An 18,832-nucleotide genomic window follows, 5' to 3' on the forward strand; every position below is an offset into this window, starting at 1 on the left:
AAAGAACGATGGTTAAAAGAAAAATATAATTTTTTTAAATAGATAAGATACTATATCTATATTTTTTATTTTTTTAATTTTTTAAATCTAAGCCGTTAAACGGAACTGTTATATATTTTATTACATTTGATTTTTGATATAAATTTTAATCTGTGCTGAAAAGTTTTGTAATAAAATTTGTAATTATATAGATTTTATTTGATTAGATTTTTAAAATCTTAGCTGTTAATATATTTTTTTAAGTACAAATTAGTTTTGATTCTAATAGATTTTTTTTTTTACTTTTCTACAATTTATTTTATTTTATGTGTCCCCAATTTTTGTTTTTTAATTAATTATATTTATCTAATTAATTAATTAAACTTAATTAAGTTTTTCTAATGGCAAATATTGAATGTAATTTTTACACATTTTAAGGTTAGTTTCATATTTGTACTTCCCAATTAATATAGTAGGATATATAATTTTATGTATGAAATAATATTAATTATAATAATTAAGCTTCTATTTAAATTTTATGGGGAAATATTCATATATTAATTGATATGGGACAATTTAACTGATTATATTTAGAATTTATACTGAAAATCAATTTTATTTTTTCATCTAACTTTTTCATATATATAAATGAAGACAAAAGAAATCGTTAATATCGAAGAGGTTGGAAAGAAAAAGAAAAGAAAAAAGAGCTAGGAAGAGAGATAGAGGCGCAAATGGAGTGGAAGAAATGGTACTTGGATGCTATTCTTGTGCCCTTAGCTCTTGTGATGATGCTTTGTTACCACATCTACTTGTGCTTCATGGTTCGAACCCATCCCTTCTCCACCCTCCTCGGCATTAACTCTCGCGGCCGCCGGATCTGGATTTGTTCTATGATCAAGGTTTATACATCTCCATTTTCTTCTTACCCAAAATATAAAATTATGGTACAATTTAGTCATTGTCATCGTATTGATAAGAGCTTTGGTATGAGGATTAATTAGTATAGATGGTATAAAAATTAGTCTTGGTTCTGGTCTGAAATCCTCTCATACTACGACTACAAATGAAGTTTGAAAAATATTTATAATTGGAGAAATATATAAGGATTTTATTATTGTTTATTTTTTAACATTTCAGGAGAATCAAAAGATGAACATATTGGCCGTACAAACACTGCGTAACATAATAATGGGAGCTACACTGATGGCCACAACATGCGTGCTCCTCTGCGCCGGTCTAGCCGCGGTGTTAAGCAGCACCTACAGCATCAAGAAGCCACTAAACGACGCCGCTTTTCTTGGAGCTCACGGAGATTTTGCCATATCTATCAAATACCTAACAATTCTCACCATTTTCATCTTCTCCTTCTTCTTCCACTCCCTCTGCATCCGTTTCTTAAACCAAGTCGCCATTCTCGTTAACATCCCTAATTTAGACCCTAATCTTTCCGGTTGCTTATTCCTCACGTCTGAGCACGTCAGCGAGATGTTCGAGAAGGGTATCTTTCTCAACACGGTAGGGAACAGGTTGTTCTACGCCGGGTTTTCACTGATGCTGTGGATCTTTGGTCCCATCCTCGTGTTCTTGAGCGTTTTGGGGATGGTTCTTGTTCTTTATAACCTCGATTTCGTGTCGGCCAACGATAAGAAAGAGAAACAACGTGTAGTTGATTGCCGTCGCGCCTCTGATCTTCTAAATGATGGTGATGACTGATGATGATGCTATATGATTTTTCTTTTGTTTAAGGATGATGCATGAAGTAGTAAAAGACGGTGATGATGTTATATTCTCCGGATTGTTAAATATATGCACGTGGAAGAGTTTCTCTATAACCTCTAGCTTTCAGTCTCTCATTAGTCGTTACCAAATAGACGCCATGAGTTCTTTTGGTTGGAAAAATATTATATATTCCGTTTTGTAAACAGAAAGAAGATTCTAAACAAAATTACTACACTAATTTCTCTCGTGATTTTTTTTTTTTCTTTAAAGAACATTCATTTGGTCCCTTAAAACTAGAACTAAAGATACTTGTGTTGTTTATTTGTTATTTCGTCAGTTTCATATGTCACGAGAAATCTTGTTATTGTCTTGAGTTTCAAATGGTTTTTTTGGTCCTATAATTATATTTATGCACCTACGACCACAAAAGAGACAAATATGTATAACACAGCTCTATGATTTGGAATAAGTAAATTTCGGAAAACTTAAATCACTCCTAGTAATATTACTACTCTAGTGGCTAAACATAGAACAACGTCTTCTTTTTTTTCTTCTTTTTATATATTTCCTTTCCTTTTCTTTTCTTTAATTGGCTTTATCGGAAGGAAGGTGAGACCGAAGTGAGAAGATGAAGCTGTTGCCGCTCTTGATGGAGAAGGACATGTAAGGCTTACCAGCCTTCTGTGAATTAGTTGAAGTATCCCTTTGACTATACGGTCGAGAGGGTGTTCCATATGGAGCGTAAAGTTCCTTGCTTTCCAAAATTCATAAATTGTGGTATGTAGGATAAGCTTGCATATTACACTCAACTTCGGAAAAGTGGATGCATATTATTTACCCGTGAGAGAACAACGTCTTAAACTTAACTATGTTCATAAATTTATTTATTTTCTTACTAATGTCCCAAGAATTAGAGTGGTACAAATGCCATAATATCTAGGAACTGACACAATATTTTTCTAAAAAAAATCTTGAAAAAAATACTATAGTACTTTATATACATGAAGAGCTACTTGATAGAACTGTAGTGAAAAATATTCATATTAGTAAAACTTTTCACTAGAATAACAATATATCTACTAAATAAGTAGTGATGTTGTTCTCTCATGGGTTTAGGCGTTTAACCTATACTTTTGTGGCCCTTTTTTTTTTTTCTTTTTTGGATTTGAATGAGTCAAAGCGTAATCAATTGTGAATTGTATAATGGGTTCGAATCAAATGAGAACTTAAGGTCCAGTGGTTGTTTAAAAACATCACTACTTATTTATTATTCCTCATGCAAAGGGTTAACCTGTAGTGTAGTCGGTAGATCGTAAACTTTGTAGTCCACTAAGTTCGAATGTTCTAGTTGATGAAAATATATATATAGAAAAAGCTTTTCTAAAATGCTTTTGGATTCTAAATTCGGATCTAAATAACTTTTGATTTTATAAAGACACATCATTTCCTAGTTTGTTTCTTTTGTTGTGAAATATTATATAACTTTTTAAAGGAAGTAGTGCAGATCAAAAGAAAGAAAAGTTGGTTTTACGCACAAAAGCTAAAATGACTCTAGAGAGAAAAAAAACAAAAAAAAAAGCATTTCTGGTGCTGGAGAAAAGAAACGTCTTTAGATCTGCTTTCCAAAAGCATATGACGACGATAAAAGTAAGAAAACAAAGAAGGAAGAAGCATATTGTGTTCTTAGTGTGAACAGAAAAATTATAAGTTTATTTTTTGCTTAACTTTTTACATTTCGATTTCTTCATATTATTAACCATATTTTCCTAAATATTTTAGGATCCTTTTTATGAATATAATCTCTTTATATGCCTAAAAACACAAGGTTTGATATATTGAAAGAGTCTCTGACTAACCTTAGATATATAGATACCTCTAGCTGGTTAAATGTTATCATTATCATATAATTGGTAGCATAATCTTCTATAAAAATAAAACTATTTGACATATATCAAGAGGCTAAGGGAGAAAAATACAGAGCCTAAGATCTCTCTCTCTCTCTCTCTCTCTCTCTCTCTCTCTTTGCTTTTCAGTTCTCTTTGTTATTTGTTGTCATTAAAGAAAAAAAAGTTGAAAATGAAGACGTTGCATTGACAAAGCAAATTCAATTTTGCTTAGCCATTAAGAAGCTTTTTACAACTTTAGTAAAGAAGAGACGGTTATATAAAGAAGATGTCTGTCATAACTTACTCTCCCCCCTCCCCTCTTTTCCCACCAATTCTCTTCTTCTTGTGTGTTCGCATACCAAAAAAAAAAAATGAATGGTCACACAGCCAAAAACATGGGTATGAAGAGAAGTGCTTCTGAGTTGGCTCTACAAGAGTATCTCACTAAGGTCTTGTCTTCTTCTGCTTTATCCAGACAAGAATCTATTCTTGACACAAGCCCTCTAGACCCTTCTTTCGATCTCATCAACCGGGTTAGTCTTTAGTTATGTCTTTCTGTTGTCTCTCATGTTTGTATTGTTTGTTGCTTGTGTCTAGATCAAGATCCAGAGATAGTAATAAGATTCTTGGTTTTCCTTTGGTTGCAGGATTACACCAGTGAATTAAGAGATAGTCTTTTGTGGTCTGAGGGATTGATTCCGACTGGACGTTTTCGCGATGCACAGTCCTCAATCTGCGGTATGCGCAGGCCTCTTTGATTTGACTCCATGTAATGAGGTGTTGTTGTAGTTAGTATTAATGTTCACTTGTATTTCTCTTATCTGCAAAGAGAATCTGTCAGCTGATAGTCCAGTGTCAGCCAATAAACCTGAGGCAAGAGGAGGAGCTCGGAGAACCACGAGTGCATCTTCTCATGATCACTCTGATGAAGAAGATGCAGAGACAGAAGCTGGTCAATCTGAAATGACAAATGATCCTAATGATCTAAAACGTATTAGAAGGTGTGTTGGATACTGTTAATAAGTTAGATGTAAAACACTGAGAGAGAGAGAGAAAGATACATAGAAGGTGATCACTCTTCTTTTTTTTTTGTGATGTGAACTCAGGATGTATTCAAACAGGGAATCAGCAAGGCGGTCGAGGAGAAGGAAGCAAGAGTACTTGGTAGATCTTGAATCTCAGGTAAGGTTAACACAAATAGCTGGTTTGATGATTTGATTCAGGAGTTATGTTGTGATAGTGACCTTGTGTTTTCGTTAAGGTTGATTCTTTGAAAGGAGAAAACTCGACACTGTACAAGCAGCTCATAGACGCAACACAACAGTTTCGTAGCGCTGGAACAAATAACAGAGTTCTCAAATCAGATGTTGAAACTCTGAGAGTCAAGGTATCATCGATCACTTGCTCTCTCAATTTGTGAAAAGTAAAAATTGGAATGTGCTAATTTAAGTAACTTACAGGTGAAACTAGCAGAAGATTTGGTAGCTAGAGGTTCCCTCACGAGCAGCTTGAATCAACTTCTACAAACTCNCGATCTCTAGTTTCATTAACTTTAACTTCGAAGAATGGAAAATAAAAACAAAAACTATTTCAAGTTTGTGTCTAACATATACTTTATTGCTCGAAATACTGCAAATGGTATAGGCGATACATTACATTCTCACAAGGGAATTGCTCCAATTAGTTCCCTGGGTATACAGACAAAGAAACAAAAAAACTGATCATTACACTTTACTTTCCAGCAATGTCTATTTAGCTATTTAAGGAGACCGCTATGTATGTTGAAACGTAAGCAGGCAAAACTTATGTAGAAATCCAACCTTAGTTGATTAGAGGCGTAGCCATCTCTGAATCTGGACCGATAGCACTTGAAAGGGAGAAGTCCTTAGGCAAGGGAATATTTAACTCTGAGCAAACCAGTTGCATAATATTAGCCGTAACACCTCCCATAGACATCTTGTTTAGTGTAACTGCAATGGAAAATCTGTTTTTGATGTCACAGAAGCCTGTTGATCCTCCCATCCCCGAATGTCCAAATCCAGCCAGAGACCCATCTTGTGAAATGACACGCTTAAAACCAAGCCCAAACTTCCCATCAGGTACCACTAAGTTACTGTAATCTCCAGCACCCATGAAAGCATCATGGATCCTCGGGTTGCTAAACATGTTGTGAATATCATCTTGATGATCATCTCTACTGATCTCGGTTTCGCCTGCAGAACTGCTGGTATCAACTAGTCTAGCTAAACTTTCTGTATTTGACTCTCTGCTGCTACTAGCACTCATAAACTGCTTCTCATCATACAGCCTCCTCTCTTGATGATCTTTTGGTTTAAGCTTTTCTGTAGCTGCCATCTCCTTACCCTTTCTCTTTTTTGTTGTGTCTTTCAACGATGTGAATTTCGGAACATGGGTGTGGCTACCTAGCGGTGGCTGGGATAAAGAGGAATGTGGAGGTGGCACTAGGCCACCATCTGCTAGGGTTGCATAGTACCGTGCAAGTGCTCGAGCAGATAAATGTCCATTAGCCGCAGGAATTATGGCTCTGCGCACATTCAATGTGTTAAATAAGACTGGCAAGCTGGTTGCCAGTTGTAAGATCTTGTCAGGCTGAAATGTGGAAGGAAGCTCAGGCTGACTGGCAAGGGACGAGAGCTTGCTCAGTTCATCGGTGTCCAACGTCAAAGTGGCAAGCCTAGATTCAACACCTATAATAAGATCAAGATGTTAGATAATTCCAAGTAAAGCTCGTAACGTAACCAATATCTGTTACTATTTTACCTGGGGGGATTCCAATGTACATTTCTCCATCAATCTTTAGAGGTTTAATAATGGCCTCTTCCAGGATCTCCTGGAATTTCTTTCCAGAAGCATACTGTTCAAGATTGGTGAAAGCAAGATTGAAATCAACATATAGGTAACAGGTAAGAGATACAAACTGAGAATTGCATAAGTTTTATGATTAAACAATGAATGATCTGATTAGTTTACCTCGAGGATTCCACCACATAGCCATCCAAACGTGAGATAGTGATAAAACTGCTGAGTGCCAGGCTCTGTTTCAGGTGATGAATTAGCAATACGTTTCAAACATTCATCCCAGTCACAAATAAGCAGAGGATTTTCTCCTACAGGGTCAAAGGCACTGTGCATCCCAGATGTATGGTTAAGCACATGATGGACCTGAAACATAAAACCAAGGTATTAAATTGAAAAGCAATATCTCACAACAGATTGCAAAATGGTTATGTGACAGTGTAGCTCCTTATACCTTAATGGTATCTTTTCCATTTGATCCGAATCCTGGCCATATATTTGCCACAGTCTGGTCGAGCTGGAGTTTTCTGTATCATTAAATACTTAACATTACTAAAGTATGACTAAGCATGAATTCTGCAAACGAGATCATGGAATTAACAATGAGACCAATATGTAAGACTTGTAGCCGATTCGGATTGTCAGGGTGTGTGAAATAAATATATGAAAAAGTTTGAAAGCTTATGATGTTGTTACTCACCTTTTGTCGACAAGCCAATGTATCATTCCGGCAGTGACACCCTTTGTCACAGAGAAAACAGGAAATAAACTATCGGGTTGAACTGGGCGTGGGTCATATCTTCCAAGCACTCCAGCAGCAGTGTCAATAATGACTTTCCCATCTTTATATGCACATACCTAAACAATCATGGCTGAGTTAAACCAAAGGTATAATGAAACGAAAGCCTCTTGCAAGCCAACAGTAAAAGAGTGTAGCTCACCTGAATTCCAAGAATTTTCTGGATACTTCCAAGTTCAGTGAGCAGCTTCCTCAGTTTGGCCTCTACATCAGAATGGATTGGCGAGTCATGTATCCAGTGAGCATCTACAGTTGGTCCTCGACTGATACTCCTGAAAAATCACATTATCATCGTACGAGATATCTTCCAAGGAAATGATGAAATGAACTGCAAAATTCCAAGGGGGCTTACCCCAACAGAACAGATTCGGCGAATGGTCTCATGATGTCCAGATAAACGATCCGAACATTCATAGTGGATGAAAGTCCTAAATAGCCAACAAAATAAATAAGTAAATAAATAGCAAAGGAATATAACTAATCCAACCCTTTGATGTAATGAGGTAAAGTAGTATGATTCACACATCATACCTCTGAGTAGATTAATGACCCTTGCAAAAATAACAATATCACCAGGAAATGCATCTATCTGTATCAAATGTTTTCAATTAGATATCGATGGTCACTAAGGCATATACTTGAATGAAATTAATGCTCACCGGATTGAAGCGTTTAACTTCTTTCTGGCTAAGCTGCATCTTCTCCTGTATAACTTTCATATTTTGCGTTCTTTGATCGTTCAGGGTTTTTAGCGTTTTCTATTAAGAGAGGAATATGTAAGAGCGGATTCGCTAAAGTTACCCCAATAGAGAAAGCAAGGTTATGGAAGAAAGAAGTAAATTTACTCACCAGGGCTTCGTTTGAGGGAGTTGAAGATCGAAAGAAGAGACCTGCCACGCTCATTGCCTGATCGGGCAGGTCTAACCGCAGCTTCAGTCCCATTTCTGAAAAGGCAGACAAAAGCGCCACTTGATCTCCCTGTGACAAAAAATTTTCACATGACCAGAGTGCAGTTGGCTCAGTTTTTTTTTCTTTTACTTTTTTTTTGCAGACTGTTCAACTGTTCAAATTTTAAAACATTTAAATTCTGTTAACGAACAAACTCATCACTCTAACATCCTACAAAATGATCAACTAATGGGTTGGGTAAGAAACACAGGTAGAAAAGAGAGATGTATTGCATAATCTTTCACAAACCTCTGCCGATGCTAAAAACATTTTGGCTAAGGCTTGTTTCAAGGAGTGTGATATTTTTTTTGTAAGCCCAAAATCAAGTAATATAGGACGGTGTGGTGGTTCTTTACTAACAAGAAAATTTCCTGCGAAACAAAATATAGATATTATTCTATCAGATGAAGACCTTATGTCTAAGCAAGCTTGGTGGTTACAAGATAGAAAACAATTGGCGAACTCCCAAAAAATCATGAGGACCATACCTGGATGAGGGTCGCCATTGAAAAATCCATCAACATATATCTGATGGGCATATGCACGAGTGATCTCTTCAACGATCTTTTGTTTATCTACACCAAAAGCATCTAGAGATTCCATATCGTTCAAACGAATTCCATCCATGTACTCAAGAATGAGAACACTCTCAGAAGACTGTCAGTTAGAGCAATAGAGGAGGTATAAGACATAAGTAGCAGGAAATTAGAGTAAGGAACGAACAGCTTTCAGCTTCTAAATTCATTAAACCTAATGCTCAGTTTAAGTGTACACTGAATACCTGGGACAATCTGTGTTACACATTAGCTTCCACTACTTATCCTAGCACATTTTCTAAGCAATACCAAATATAGACAATGTGCAGCAACAGAGATACCATGATACAGAATTACCATCGGTAAACATGACTTATCCATCCATATGCATATTCTTTGAGTATTTGGATGTCTTTTGTGATTTTCGCTAAGGGCATTGATATTTCCATCCTAGACTTAAAAACTGTACATGAAATTTTGTATGTATGTATGCTTTAGAGTAGGACAGATAAGAACCTGAATTATATCTGGAATTAAGACATCAACCCGATTGTCACTTCTAACTTCATCATTTGTCTTCTTGCATCCGAGATTCCTAGATACGGCTCGAGTATTTTCTACATATTGAGAAACAAATCAAAAATGGGGAAAACTTAGGTAATGCAGTTCAGAGTGACGCGTAAGCATTGAAAAATGCTGAATCTATGAAAGGAATTTAAAGACACAGAGAAAAGATACTGAACAGTATGATTCATCTCTGTTACTTTATCTTAGCCAGCACAAGTAACAGAGATGATATCGATGCAGCAACGTTTATCTCAGAACCACAAGCACATCCCAAGAACTTGGTCATGGATGGCAATCACAAGCTTTGATGCAAGTATAGTTTTCTCAGAGGATGAAAATTTTAACTACTCATTATTTATGCAAGTGAAGCATACCGGCTTCAATATTGAAGTCTAGTTCTCTTGGAGCTTCCTTGCACCATTCATCTATCATGGGGTTAAAGTCGTACTGTGGTTCTGCCCACGCAATCCAGTCAACTATGGACTTAGCATTTTTTAAGTCCTGTTAAGAATTGAAAAGAGAAGAGAAGTTAAAAGGAGTGTCAACAGTCATATAATATCTATAGCTCCCACTGTTCATCTCAAAAAGCTTCAAAACGAAGACAATACCTCCAAAATAATCGCTCTAATGCCATCATGCTGAACTTTAACAACCACATCCTGGCCATTAGCTAGAGTTGCACGATGAACTTGTGCTATCTACAAAACAGAGAGCTCACTATAAAACAAATCATACGAGTTTCTAGCCATTTAGTAGCTTAGAAGCATTTTGCTTCTATTAACAGATCTCAGAATTTTACCGAGGCAGTTGCCAAAGGCTCGTCAGCAAAATCGGTGAACAGAACATTCATGGAATGCCCTAGCTCTCTTTCAATGGTTCGACAAACCTGAGAAAAAGAAGGTACATAAAGAGCTTAGTATATCAACAAGGACACAGTATTATAAATAACGAGCACTCACATATAAGAGAACTTCAAAATCATACTACATTGACATAACATCACAAACAAAAACTTCAGCTTTTCTCTGTATATCCTCTAATGCTAACATAAAAGTAGAATGACAACCTCCTGCAAGGGACGAGGAGGTAGGGAGTCCTGCAACTGCCTGAGAAGAGATATATAAGCCTGAGGTAAAACATCAGCACGAGTAGATAGATACTGCCCCATTTTCACCCAAAGTCCTTCCAATTCCACAATCAAATTCAAAACCCGCTTAGCATTACGATCATGAGCTTTTTCCCACAAAGCAGGAACTTTGGACTTCTTAATCCACTTCTCCTTTTGCTGAACACCCTTCACTCACAAATCCAAATCCAAATAAATTAAAAAAAATAAATAAAAAAAATGTAACTTTAACAACACAAAACAGAGAATAAGAGAATTCAAAAGCTTTACCTTGTAATCGAGGTAAATGAGTATAGCTACTGAGAAGACTTTCACACGTCTCCTATAAATGTTTCCCCAACCCATTGATGCAAACTTGTGAAAGAGTCTCTTAAAACTTGCTGAGAGTCTGATAAAAAACGAAACGATGCAATCCAACACTAGTGACCACCACCGTTTATTCTACAACAAAATCAGATCATAAAGAGAGATTTTTTCAGTTACCCAAGTCATCGAATCAATAGAAAACAGAGAACCCAGATCGTAAAAGGAGAAATTGGAAGATAAGAGAACAAAACAAGAAAAACAGAGAACCCAGATCGTAAAAATGAGATTTTTATATACCTGGAATGAGCCAGAATTGATTCCACGAAATCGCGAACTCCGCATCAATATAAATATAAATAAATAAATAAATGCGTGAATTAGAAAATTCTACGTTTTGAATTTATAAAGAAGAAAAAGAAAAAGCTCAAAGCTTTTTTTGTTGTGTTAGGTGAGAGAGAGTGCTCAATGTATAAGATATTGAAAGAAGAAGAAGACAAAGAAAAAACGCGTCCTGCGTTTTGTTTTGTGTAAATGAAACGAAAACAAAACCCCCGCGAAGCAATGAATCTATACCGTAGATTCTTGTGAGACCCCACGCATCTCTCTTTTGTCTGATTCTTTTGGGCTTTTACGCCCAGAAGCCCAAGTTCTTATGATCCTAAATGGGCCACGTCACCTAATATATATGTGCCTCTATCACGGTAGATGCGTTTTGTAACCAACCCACCCACCTACATTATAAACCCACAAAACATGCCACATGATTTATGATGATTTTCCAGAATTTTAATAGTATTTTTAAAAACTACCAAAACTAAATATAAATTAATTAACATTATTTCAATTTCATGCAAGGTAATAATTCACAGATAATAATATATACTATAGTACCAACTTAGAAAGTTTGGATGTTACCGTTCGGAGTCTCTTAATAATTCACAGATAATAATATATACTATAGTACCAACTTAGAAAGTTTAGGGAGCATTAAACCCCATACAAGACCAAAACAAACATGGTTTCATCAATTCCACTCTTTATCTTTTTTCTTCTTCTTCTTCTCTTCATTGCATTAACTCATAGCTCTAGCCTTGATGATGATATCTCGAACGATCAACCAAACGGCTTCTTTTTACCTTTCGAATCAAATCTTTACGTTGAGATCACCATCGGAACCCCAACGCGAACTTTCAACCTCAAACTAGACTCTTCTACACATCTCACATGTCTCGATAATGATGATGACCACCAGTGCTCACTCTCAGACAAATCTTCCAACACTTTCTCTACAATCTCTTGCAACAGCTCTTCTCTTTGTCCTCATGTCTCAACCAATTCAACTGACCATTACAACGCAACAACAACGAAAATAACGTCTCTCTCTCTTCTCTGCACGCCTTCAGATTTCTGCCGTTACGAAGCCTCTCCCTCTAGCTCCGGCTACCTTGTCTCCGACACACTTCAGTTGACATCCTCGATCACTGACCAAGAAAACTCTCTCTCTATAGTTCGAGGGTTTGTCTTTGGCTTCGGGACTAGTAACCGTGCGTCGCCGAATGAAGACGGAGGTGGCGTCGACGGGAGAGTGAGTCTAACTACTCATCGTTTCTCACTCCTCTCACAGCTTCGTCTCACAAGATTTTCACACTGTCTATGGCCTTCCACCTCGGGGTCGCGTAACTACATCCGTCTTGGATCAGTGGCTGCGTACGGCGGCGATATGATATTGGTTCCGATGTTAAACACGACGGGGACGGAAGCTTACTCGTATCATGTTTCTCTCTTAGGGATCAGTCTTGGCCAACAGAGGTATATAAATATATCTTTTACTGATATTTTGATTATATATACTTTTGGATTAGTCCATTTTAGACCTAGTTAACATGGTTACGTAAAATGAAACAATGTGATATAATATACGATTCCACAGGCTCAACCTCTTGAGAGAACTAAATACTTAAACAGCAAGTTAAATAATCACAGTGAATGTAATTGTATTTCCCCATTCACATGAATTACATTTACCAATCACACATCTTTAAGCAATTGCTATATATATATATATATATATTGATGAACAAAATTAACTTATATTCTTAATTATACGAGTTCTTAGTTAAATAAGTTTTTAATAAGAAAAAAAAATTATTCAGTCATTGATCTTTAAAGATCTTATACTGTTGATGGTTCTTTCATTAGAAGCAAAAAACCATATTAGTCTCCATTGTTGGCATAAGCTTGAAGATAGCTTGAGGTGCAAGCTATATTAATTCTACCGAGTTATGGAATTAAGATTAATTATATTTAGGAGTTATCTAAATATGTTAATTTACCGGTTTAGAATAGGAAAGTTGTCAACTCTAGGGTTGAGCAATTGCTATAAATACCAAGAGAGCGTTTCATGAAGAGGTGCGCGTCTTAAGGTATTCTTGAGAGATGCACACAAGGTGTGTGGCGTTCCCCCATCAATAAGATAGAGATCTTTTGATGGTATTGTTGAAGTTCTATTTCTAACTAATGAATTCTGGACTTGGTCTCGGGGATGTAGGTTATCCGAACCCCGTTAACAAAGCTTGTGTCTTATTTACTATTATGCTCTTCCATACACTCACATGAACATCTCATACTTCAACATATATAGATCTAGCCACATATATATGTGCTTTATTTGGTATGAGAGCTTGTGTTTCTATTCCTGTTTCCGATGTGATTCTGGATTTGTGGCTAGGCTAGAATTGGAAGAAGATGAGAATGAGGAATATTCATGAAGAAAGAAAATAAATCATAAACTCTCAGGAAGGGTTTGTGCTATCCATCGAAGTTGTATGAAAACGCTACTTGTTTCCATTACCGCCCAGAAACGATTGAAAAAAAAAAAAAAGAGTTTTCTTGACATAGGCTAGAAAAGAAAGGTATGATGAATTCAAGAGCCAAGACCGATGACAAAGTAACAGCCTGAAATTACAGAGATTTAGAGGAGGTTGTTGATCAGAATCGTGTTGCAGAAGCATCGATGAAGAACAGAGAATCGTTTTTTTTTCTCATCATGGGTCTATGTGTTCTGTTTTGGCCCTCTATCTTGTCTAATTAAAATCAGGCCCATGAAAGCCCACTCTCTTAGTACGTGTATAGTCTTCTGTGCGTTCGAGTGAAGAAGGAAGCTCGAAGCTTGTGAAACAGAATCAAGGAGATAGTACTGAAGAGAGAGAGAGAGAGAGAGATGGAGAGAGAGGGAGTTCTAAAAGTTGTATCCCATAAAGGACAAAGAAGAAATCGAAGATCTAATTGATTGATGGGATTGATATCAGAAATCTGAAAGTTGTGATTTGTGTTGTTGTGTTTCGGGAAGAACGTGGGATTGAAGCTTGTCAACTTGTCAGCGTGTTCGTTGGGAAGAACGTGAAACATGAATCTGGTCTTCTTAATTGAGTTAGGTTTGTAATGGATTGGTTAGGAAAGAGAGAACCTGACAATGAGTCTAGAAGAGTTTCTTTGTATTGATTGAGAATCAATGATATGTTTAATTTTGAGATGGAGAAAAATATCATGGAACTCTGAGAGAGCCGGAGAAGATATCGTATTTGGTGATTCAGTGCCCAGAACACATAAAGTAAAAATTGTCAAATAATTGGTGAATAAACATCCCCAAAGAATGCAGAAGCAATGACTGAAGTTACATATGGTTCTATTGTAGGGTAAGAAGCTTTGAGGCAGAGACAAGTAGAAGGGTTATTGTAACATCCCAAATTCTATATGTGTGGGCCACTTTGAAAAGTAGACGTGCTCTTGATGTGTTGCTATTGAAAGAGAGAGGAGGAGAAAAGAGAGTCGTGAGGAGAAAAGAAGAGAGAGAGAGAGAATGGGATGTTTAGAGAGGGGAGAGAAGTAGACGTCATGGAGGCTGTGGGAACATTGGTGGGGTCTGTTTATTCATGTCATGGCTGTGGAAAGCCTCAGTGGTGGTGGAGGAGCAACGCCGGAGTAACTGAAAGGTGGAGAAAAGAAGAACAAGAAAGAGTTAGGAAGGAAATAAGAGCAGTTTGAAAAGGCGACTTTGGAGGCTCGTCGGACGCCGGATTTGACATCGGTTTATCAATCTAAAACCACCATCGCGTTCACTACCAAGCCATGAGCTCGTAGAAACTGACGGAAGTCCGATCGGAGTTATATTCAAGAAGTTAGGCTGGTTGCTTCCTGTGCAAGAAATATCTGAAACAGTTCGAACCTGCAACCCTAGAAGTCGGATTCGAGGTTGTCTCCTTGGAACAGCGTTTCGTAGTCCAAAACTTTCCTGATCGAGCTGAGATTTGGTGGAGAGCTTCACGGTACTACTGGCTACAGATTCAACGGTGGGATCGTGATTTTAACGGTTAGTTGTTGTTTTTTATGTGTCTTTCCGAGACATATTTGTATGGAATAAATGGTGACATTGTAATGTTTGGTTGGCAAACTGAGGTTGGATGGAACTCCAGCGTGTATGACCGTTCTTTAATATTGGGTCTGACATGGGAAAGGAGAAATGAGTTTCAACATTTAAGTGGCAAAGGTTAAAAGCTTTATGAGACATGAGAGAATTGGAGGCTGATCGAGTTAACAAAGGAAAGAAATAGGCATTAGATTTGAGAAAGGAAAGTTTGATTTCACCATGGGATATATGCCTTGAATATTGTATCGACGATCATCAAGGTTGATTGAGGTGGAGAAACTTGTCTTAATTGTAATATCTGGTTTATTGATGTTCATGTCACCTCATGAAGGAGAGTGTTAACTCAAAGAGATACTTCGTGCTGGATTGAAACGATGCTGAGAGAAATCCATAAAAGAGTATAAAATCAAGTGAAACGGGTTGATACTTTGTACTTGATTTCCTTTGGTTACATATGTCGGGTTTTAAGTCTGAAAGGTGTTCTGAAAACTTGAGAGCGAGATCGTTCAAATGATATAAATATCGTCATCTGATTCCTTGTGGTTTAGTGGGGAATTTCTTTCAAAGTTGGACTGCTTGCAGGTTGCATCATTCCGGATCAGTTCTGGGAAAGTGACCGTAACTTTCAAACCGTGAATGAAAATCGTGATCTGTTTTTTCCTGTGTCTTCATACGACTGTTGTTGATATATCCACAAAATTTCAAAATTTTCTGGGTTGTTTTGCTACTCCATTATGCTCTGCATCAAACGTGATGAAAATGGCAGAATTTTAGTTGTCTCAAGACAAGAAGTTGTGGAGAAATATATTGGCTAGATTGGAGAGCATAATTTCAGAAGAGAAGATAATCTTGTCTGTCTTGTAAACATGTATGTGTGATTTCCAAAGTTCATCAAGAGGATTGTGTGGTTGAAGAGATTACAAAGGGAAAGTAGAGCTGTTGAAAAAAAAAAATTCACGACATGATCTGCATCATTAAGGTTGAAGTATTTGATCTTTTTTTTAGATGAAAAAGAGAAGAGGTTCTTCTCAGTGATTATCATATGTTCAGTTATAAGTTTTCAAAGGAAATTTGCAAGGAGATATCAACCTTATTTGAAAAGAAAATCCTAACAAAAATTACTCTATATGAGAAGCTGATTGGGATCAATCTAATATGTGTTCACTGCAGTCACAAAGACTAGAAAGACTAAGGTAAAGTCTCTATTGATTATGTCTTTGTGGAATGAACCTGATGTTTAGGGGTATTAAAGATGGTTCAAAAGTTGAACCTTGTTTGATATAAGCATGGGAGAATGAAGGCGATGAAGATAGTGTTCGACGACATCAAAAGGGGATCAATCAAACATGAAATAAAATGAGATTTTTGCAGAGATATAAGAGAATGTGTGGAGAATGGGTAAGTGCAAGTCGAGCATGTTCCCGAAAGTGAGGGTAAGGTAGATATCTTCACTAAAGCGCTCGGAAGAAACGAGTTTAAAGAAATGGGGGATCTCATTGGCATGAGAGATTTGGAAGAAAAGTATTTCAAGCTTAAGAGGGAGAATGTTGGCATAAGCTTGAAGATAGCTTGAGGTGCAAGCTATACTAATCCTACCGAGTTATGGAATTAGGATTAATTATATTTAGGAGTTATCTAAATATGTTAATTTACCGGTTTAGAATAGGAAAGTTGTCAACTCTAGGGTTGAACAATTGTTATAAATATCAAGAGACCGTTTCATGAAGAGGTGCACGTCTTAGGGTATTTTTGAGAGATGCACAAAAGGTGTGTGGCGTTGCCCCATCAATAAGATAGAGATCTTTTGATGGTATTGTTGAAGTTCTATTTTTAACTAATGAATTCTGGACTTGGTCCCGGAGACGTAGGTTATCCGAACCCCGTTAACAAAGCTTGTGTCTTGTTTACTATTATGCTCTTCCATACACTCACATGAATGTCTCATACTTCAACATATATAGATCTAGCCACATATATATATGTGGTCTTATAGAAAATTTATCTTATGTGACCTATCCTAGCCATTATATTTGGGTTTCGATTGTTTGTTTGCTTAGAAATTTGGTGTCTATTTCTTTTTTTTTAAGATACAACGTACAACGTTTAACAAGTTAAACAGCAGTTTTAATTATTCGCAAATAGATTGTAAAAAGAATAATAATATTTTATATCTAAGAAATTTATATTTTATCATCTTCACATAAAAATGCAAATGAGGGAGTAGCGTTTGAAACAAACATGTTTTTTTTTTGTTTAAATGTTAATCCATTATATATGTTTCTCACAAACTTTTTTTTTTCATCAGAATAAGCAATGAGAGTAGTGTAATAGCAATAGATATCGGGACGTACTATACAAGTCTAGAGCCATCACTCCACGAGGAGGTGAAGGAAGAGCTAATGACGCAGATTGGTCCAACGATCGTGTACAAAGTGAACGAACTAATGTGTTTCACAACCGAGGTTGGGTTCGACATAGATTCATTACCCAAACTCACTCTCCATTTCCAAGGTTTCGATTACACAATCTCAAACAAAGGCCTTTATCTCCGAGACAGCCCATCTTCTCTCTGCACGGCTTTGGTCAGATCTTCCATGGAAGATGAGGAAAGGATTAATGTGCTTGGAGCATCAGCTCTTGTTGATCAAGCAGTTGGGTATGACACTTCACAAAGGATGTTTGCATTTCAACAAAGGGATTGTTTGGCCGATTTCGTAGATGGTACGTAGGTGAGTTTTAATTATTTGTCTTTATGACCTAAATATTTGTAGACATGATCATAGTAAAGACAATGTTCGTGATTATTTTAATAAACACAACTCCCGACGCAGAGCATTGCACATGACTTATATTTAACTAGCACAAAATGATCAATAGCAAATTTTCATGTTTTTGTACTGACACTTGTAAATATATTTACCAAAACAAACAACGGAGTCATCTGTAATTACTGTTTAGAGCATCTCCAATGGAAGATTTACCACATACACTTATTTCAAAAGTGATTAAAAATAAACCATAATAGATGGAACAAATTAGAGTTTTTTCTTATTTAACAAGTTTAACATCCAATTCTCATTGTGTCTGTATCATTATATGGTTGAATTAGTATTTATTATAAAAGAAGTTTTTTTTTTACAATTAATTTTTTTTTCCATTTATGATTTGTTCTTTTATTTTTAATATAATTTTATGTTTTTTATGTTTAAAATATTATAAAATGCAATAATTTTCCTTTTTATATAATTTAAAATATTTAATTTAAACTAATTATGGGATGACAACTTTGTTTTTCCAAAAGGCATGGAATGTGGTTAAAGGTGATCTGGTGTCTTTGGTTAATCAATTTTTGGTCGAGGGTGTTTTTGACAAAGGTTTAAATCAAACGCATATTTGCCTCATCCCAAAGGTGGCTAAGCCGACCCGGATTACGGAGTTGCGACCTATTAGCTTGTGTAACATCAGTTACAAGGTCTTTTCAAAAGTCTTATGTCAAAGGCTTAAGACAGTTTTACTTGGTCTCATCTCAGAGACTCAATCGGCTTTTGTTCATGGGCGGTTGATTTCAGATAATATTCTGATTGCTCAGGAGATGTTTCATGAGTTACAGAGTAATCAGTCCTGTAAAGGCAAATTTATGGCAGTCAAGACTGATATGAGCAAGGCGTATGATAGGGTTGAGTGGGGTTTCATTGAGGCTTTGTTACGGAAGTTGGGTTT

General features: G+C 36.4%; 4 protein-coding genes across 4 annotated transcripts; 3 read left to right on the forward strand and 1 right to left on the reverse strand.

Moving 5' to 3' along the window:
• Nucleotides 658-1,939, forward strand: LOC104706793. Its single transcript, XM_010423020.1, has 2 exons — nucleotides 658-881; nucleotides 1,120-1,939. The coding sequence occupies exons 1-2, from the start codon at nucleotides 714-716 to the stop codon at nucleotides 1,693-1,695; spliced, it is 744 nt and encodes a 247-aa protein (XP_010421322.1). The 5' UTR covers nucleotides 658-713; the 3' UTR covers nucleotides 1,696-1,939.
• On the forward strand, nucleotides 3,763-5,128 carry LOC104709358 (basic leucine zipper 9-like). Its single transcript, XM_010425986.2, has 6 exons — nucleotides 3,763-4,120; nucleotides 4,235-4,325; nucleotides 4,417-4,588; nucleotides 4,694-4,769; nucleotides 4,849-4,974; nucleotides 5,048-5,128. The coding sequence occupies exons 1-6, from the start codon at nucleotides 3,959-3,961 to the stop codon at nucleotides 5,126-5,128; spliced, it is 708 nt and encodes a 235-aa protein (XP_010424288.1). The 5' UTR covers nucleotides 3,763-3,958.
• Nucleotides 5,134-11,195, reverse strand: LOC104706794. The gene is made up of 20 exons (XM_010423021.2): nucleotides 10,984-11,195; nucleotides 10,651-10,821; nucleotides 10,321-10,548; nucleotides 10,054-10,140; nucleotides 9,863-9,952; nucleotides 9,629-9,755; nucleotides 9,204-9,304; nucleotides 8,640-8,808; nucleotides 8,401-8,522; nucleotides 8,053-8,181; nucleotides 7,863-7,961; nucleotides 7,735-7,792; nucleotides 7,556-7,631; nucleotides 7,346-7,475; nucleotides 7,105-7,262; nucleotides 6,859-6,931; nucleotides 6,579-6,770; nucleotides 6,369-6,462; nucleotides 5,408-6,295; nucleotides 5,134-5,275 (listed from the first exon to the last, which is right to left on the reverse strand). Exons 1-19 carry the CDS (start codon nucleotides 11,026-11,028, stop codon nucleotides 5,409-5,411), a joined length of 3,036 nt encoding a protein of 1,011 aa, XP_010421323.1. The 5' UTR covers nucleotides 11,029-11,195; the 3' UTR covers nucleotides 5,134-5,275; nucleotide 5,408.
• LOC104706795 (probable aspartic protease At2g35615) lies at nucleotides 11,702-17,874 on the forward strand. Its single transcript, XM_010423022.2, has 2 exons — nucleotides 11,702-12,495; nucleotides 17,418-17,874. Exons 1-2 carry the CDS (start codon nucleotides 11,702-11,704, stop codon nucleotides 17,839-17,841), a joined length of 1,218 nt encoding a protein of 405 aa, XP_010421324.1. The 3' UTR covers nucleotides 17,842-17,874.

The sequence above is a fragment of the Camelina sativa genome, chromosome 8 (genome assembly GCF_000633955.1).
Source record: "Camelina sativa cultivar DH55 chromosome 8, Cs, whole genome shotgun sequence".
Lineage (NCBI taxonomy): Eukaryota > Viridiplantae > Streptophyta > Magnoliopsida > Brassicales > Brassicaceae > Camelina > Camelina sativa.

Bases quoted from the DNA above. Each gene is read 5' to 3' on its own strand.
- LOC104706793 (XM_010423020.1), top strand. From the start codon at position 714: ATGGAGTGGAAGAAATGGTACTTGGATGCTATTCTTGTGCCCTTAGCT. The intron at 882-1,119 runs GTTTATACATCT...TTAACATTTCAG, and splicing joins GGATTTGTTCTATGATCAAG to GAGAATCAAAAGATGAACAT.
- LOC104706794 (XM_010423021.2), bottom strand. From the start codon at position 11,028: ATGCGGAGTTCGCGATTTCGTGGAATCAATTCTGGCTCATTCCAG. The intron at 10,822-10,983 runs GTATATAAAAAT...ATTTTGTTGTAG, and splicing joins TCAATTCTGGCTCATTCCAG to AATAAACGGTGGTGGTCACT. The intron at 7,476-7,555 runs GTAAGCCCCCTT...GTGATTTTTCAG, and splicing joins GCCGAATCTGTTCTGTTGGG to GAGTATCAGTCGAGGACCAA.
- LOC104706795 (XM_010423022.2), top strand. From the start codon at position 11,702: ATGGTTTCATCAATTCCACTCTTTATCTTTTTTCTTCTTCTTCTTCTC. The intron at 12,496-17,417 runs GTATATAAATAT...TTTTTTCATCAG, and splicing joins ATCAGTCTTGGCCAACAGAG to AATAAGCAATGAGAGTAGTG.